The sequence below is a fragment of the Arachis ipaensis genome, chromosome B08 (assembly GCF_000816755.2).
Source record: "Arachis ipaensis cultivar K30076 chromosome B08, Araip1.1, whole genome shotgun sequence".
In the NCBI taxonomy this organism is placed as follows: Eukaryota; Viridiplantae; Streptophyta; class Magnoliopsida; order Fabales; family Fabaceae; genus Arachis; species Arachis ipaensis.
In genome coordinates, this window is record NC_029792.2 from 13,880,669 (window position 1) to 13,885,010 (window position 4,342).

General features: G+C 28.6%; 1 protein-coding gene across 1 annotated transcript; it reads right to left on the minus strand.

Annotated features, from left to right (window-relative positions):
* LOC107610566 (protein C2-DOMAIN ABA-RELATED 7-like) lies at positions 2,684 to 3,411 on the minus strand. Its single transcript, XM_016312603.1, has 3 exons — positions 3,301 to 3,411; positions 3,112 to 3,207; positions 2,684 to 2,992 (listed from the first exon to the last, which is right to left on the minus strand). The coding sequence occupies exons 1-3, from the start codon at positions 3,409 to 3,411 to the stop codon at positions 2,684 to 2,686; spliced, it is 516 nt and encodes a 171-aa protein (XP_016168089.1).

Below are 4,342 nucleotides of genomic sequence, written 5' to 3' on the forward strand. Positions count from 1 at the left end.
TTGAGCGAAAGACATGCAGTTAAATTAAGAAAGATATATTTATGTCTAAATAAATAAATGTAAAAAGAATTGATTCGTAAATAGATGATAAAAACCCATCAAGTAAAAAAAAATTATGATGACAATAAGATATTTTAAAATTTCATCTTACAATTAGGGAGAAATTGTCCAACATACTTAAAAACGACAACGTTTCTTAGTCACATTATATTATTATTGTAATGACTTTCAAGTTCTAATTCAACTACCCAAATTTAACTTTTCAATGCTACTTTAGAAGTGATTTTAGTAATTTTAAGCCTCACTTTAAGACAAATTGCAACTCACACCTTATCCATACTAAGTAACATCATATTCTATTATGGTACACAGTATACGGGATAATTTTCCTATAGAAAATTTAAGAGTCAGAGTTACATATAACAAACCAAAACTGTTAAGAGTAGTCTTAAATAGAACTATTCCTCGTTTAAGCAGTTTTTTTATTTTATTTGTTTTGTTTTTTTTTGTTTAGTTTATTTCAGTCAAAATAAAAAAACCAAAACCGTTAGTAAAACCCAACCATTAAAATTCTCCACAAAAACACTCACAAGAGTGCTGAGATAGAGAACCATACCCCATAAAATTGGTGGAGAATGGACAATAGATAAGACCCTTTTTTTTCTTTATCTTTCAAACTAAACTTATATATTTTTGGACACCTTCCCATCTTTTGCATGCTTTTTTTACGGAAAAAATATTTTATTGATAGAAAAAGTCATACGGCACTACTTACAGATAATAGAAATAGATTATATCTAAATCTAGAGAGAAAATGATTAGATATATTCTATTAAACTAAAAATCACATGAGATATTAAAAAAATAAAAATAATCAAATTAAATTGGTCTAGTAATTAACTTACTAATTCATTTAAGTAAATATCAAAAAATTTGAATTAGACTTTATACATGTAATAATTTATTAGTTAATAGAGTTCCGAAAATTAGAGAGAGGAGAACCAACAAGAAAGACAAGAAAAAGAGAGAGAAAGTTGAAAATCTAATGCTTGGTAGTGAAGCAACTATTAATTCAATTCAACTAGGTATTTTTTAAAAGTTGTATAATATTCAGTCTTTTATTATAATAATTTAAAAAAAATTAAAACAAATACATCTAAAAATTATAAATAGATTTAGTGTCTTGTTAAAATTAAATACACATTCAAAATACATTTAAATTTCTGTTTCAGATTTAATATATTTAATTATTAATATATTACAATTTAAATATATATCCAAATCAAAATTTTGAATTTAAAATTCTAAAATAAATCTTAAACCATCTTAAATCACTAGTAAAATCTTCGCTCCGTAAATATTCAGAGCTGCAGCTCCCCCCCCTCCTCATCTGTGGCCCTTTCGTCTTCTCCCGCGTTGCGCACTCCTCTGCGACAATCTCCTCCTTCGGCGACGCTCTCCTCCTCGCGACGCGCACGCACTTCCCCTGCGCACACCCCATCTTCTCCATCGATGGGCTCCTCCCCATCCCTGGTCTCCTTCCTCGCGCCACGCACAACCGCCCCCTTCTCCCGCGCCTCCCCCGGTCTCCTCCCACGTCGCACTTCTTCTGTCTCTGGTAGTTCTGCTTGTAAAATTCTAAAAAATTTTGGTTGAGTTCATTCATGAAAATATGTTATTCCTTTTTTTTCTGCTTAATAAAAAGTTCTATTTTTTTAAATTTATGTATAATAATATTGGAAGTGTCTGTATTTTTTTTTCTTTTTTTTTAAAAATGTATTTGTGATTATAATTTTTTTTGCACTCATATATTTGATTTGGGAGTTATAATATTAACCTAATTTAGATGTGTCAATACTTAATTTTGGATGTGTTTATGTTGTTTATTATGTTCTTATGTACATATATAAGTTTTTTTACATAAATTTTGGATGTGTTGATAAAATATTTAGAATGCATTCTTATAATTTTAGATGTGTATTTGAGTTTAATTTTTTCTGTGTTCAATATGTAATTTAGAACTACAATAATAATAATTTAGATGTGTTAATACATAATTTTAAATGTGTTTATGTTGTTTATTTAATTTTAGATGTGTTTTTGACATGAGTTTTGAATGTTTTGAATAAAAAAAATAATTAAAGTGAGTTTAATTGATTTTAAAAATTTCACTGATTTTTTAAAAATTAGTGCACAAAAACTTGTTACGAGTTCTATAATTTGATTTGCAAAAAATTAATGTATTATAAGTGGTTATAAATTTTACAGTGATAAGTATTTAAAATAAAAATAATTTCTTAAAAATAGAAAATATAATTAATTAAAAAATTAAAATAATAAAATATTAAATTTAAAGGCTGAATAAAGGTTTAATTTTGTTATACAAGTAACATTTTTCATTAGTTTTTACCATCTCATGCTTGCATGTTATGGTCGGCTACGAACTCCAATTTCACATGGATATCTGGATCCATTTCCACATGTGCTATACTTAATGTTTTGAAAATTAGACTCATTTTCATGAACCAAAAAAATATTGGATTTATTATTTACGNAGATTTATTTGACAATTTATACAGTTTCCTCAATTACAAAATGTACACGCACATGACACATATTTACATGTATATATATACAATCTTGATTTCATAAAACAATACACCTTTCCTAACAATGAATTGATTCAAGATTTTATCAGCTCTGCTAAACCATTACAGCCAGGAATATCACGCCACTCAATTTCACACTCTATTTCGCCACACTCAACATTTTTCAATCTTAGCATCATACGTTGGACTATACTCCCATTGCGCCAAAAGCATGTGCTCTCTTCAGCAAGACAGTTAGTTCTATTTGGTTGAATTCTCTTCACCACACATCCATCTGGCATACTCTCCATTCCAATCAAATGACACTCAATATACGGCCTTAAATCTATAACTGCATCACCCATTTCATCGTCTTTAGTGAATGTGTCTTTGTCAAAAACTTGCTGCATGCCCAAACATATATAAACAAGGATCATTCATCATTATAATATTCTTCTTCATCATATATATATACCACAAAAATAAAAGCGTCTACACTAATTTTATGGAATGTAACACATACCAGATATATTGGAGTTGCAACATCCTTAACGTATAGAGTCAATTCTTCATTCCACACCGGATTAATATTTTTACGTATGAACGCAGTTTTCAGCTTCTGAGTGTATCAAATATTTTCAATTAATGTATATCCAATGCGAAGAAAATAAACAATTGCAATTATAATTGACGAAATCCTATAATGTCTAACCTGTTCACCCATTTTGACAACAACATAAGGGTCGCTTGAATAAGCATCGCGTTTTGCAAGATTAATGCCTCTGTTAATCCTAAGTTTGATAAAACCAAGTATAGTTTCCATTAAAATATTCCTTCTTGTTGTTGACACTGATAAAATCAACAGAGGGACAATGATTAAGATCTTGATGATGATGTTGATGTTGCTCTTGTTGTCTAGCAAGAGATAATTTGAATTTGACGTATGTCTATCTCTAATATATATTAAAATTAAACTGAAGATAAATGTGATAATTAGATAAGATAACCAAAAACTACTCAACAAAAATATGTTGTACAGTTATAACTTCCTATCTATATAAAACAGAAATGACAATTCAGCAAAAGAATATCAAAATACAAAATAACAACTGGACCGAACTAAAAGAATATGTAATTATTGTCAAGTATATACAATGTTGTTACTTGTCCCACTTTTTTTACCGATGTAAAATTGATGTATATCCTTTGTCATTGAACTTAAAAGTTTCGTTCCAGAGATGAGCTAAGATGGGTCCATCGTTCTCCACAAATGGTTATTCTGGTCACCGTGACGCTTCACACACAATGGAATACTGTTCATAGTTAGCTTTTTTTTTTTCTTTTTTTTTCCAACAATGTGCATTGCAGTTTGGTATTTGTACTATATAGTATTGTTGAATATTCTTTTTTGGTAATGAGTGAGTCAAGAATTTTCTTAACATATATTTTAATACTTCACGTGAAATTGATAGCCGAGAGCCGTTAGATGTAAATTTAGTCAAATCAGTCAAATCATATGACGATTCTCAATTATCAATTTCACGTGAATCCGACTGTACTTGAGTTTCCACCTTTAATAAATTAGTATCCTTGAAATATATTCTACTAAAATCATTTGTTACTCTCTATTTTAATATATCCTACTGAAATATATCCTTTTATTTTTAACCTATTCTTCTTCATTTATCAAAATGAATAATTTACCTCTTGTCTATGAACAAATTTAGAATAACCTTTTAACAGCTCAGTATTTG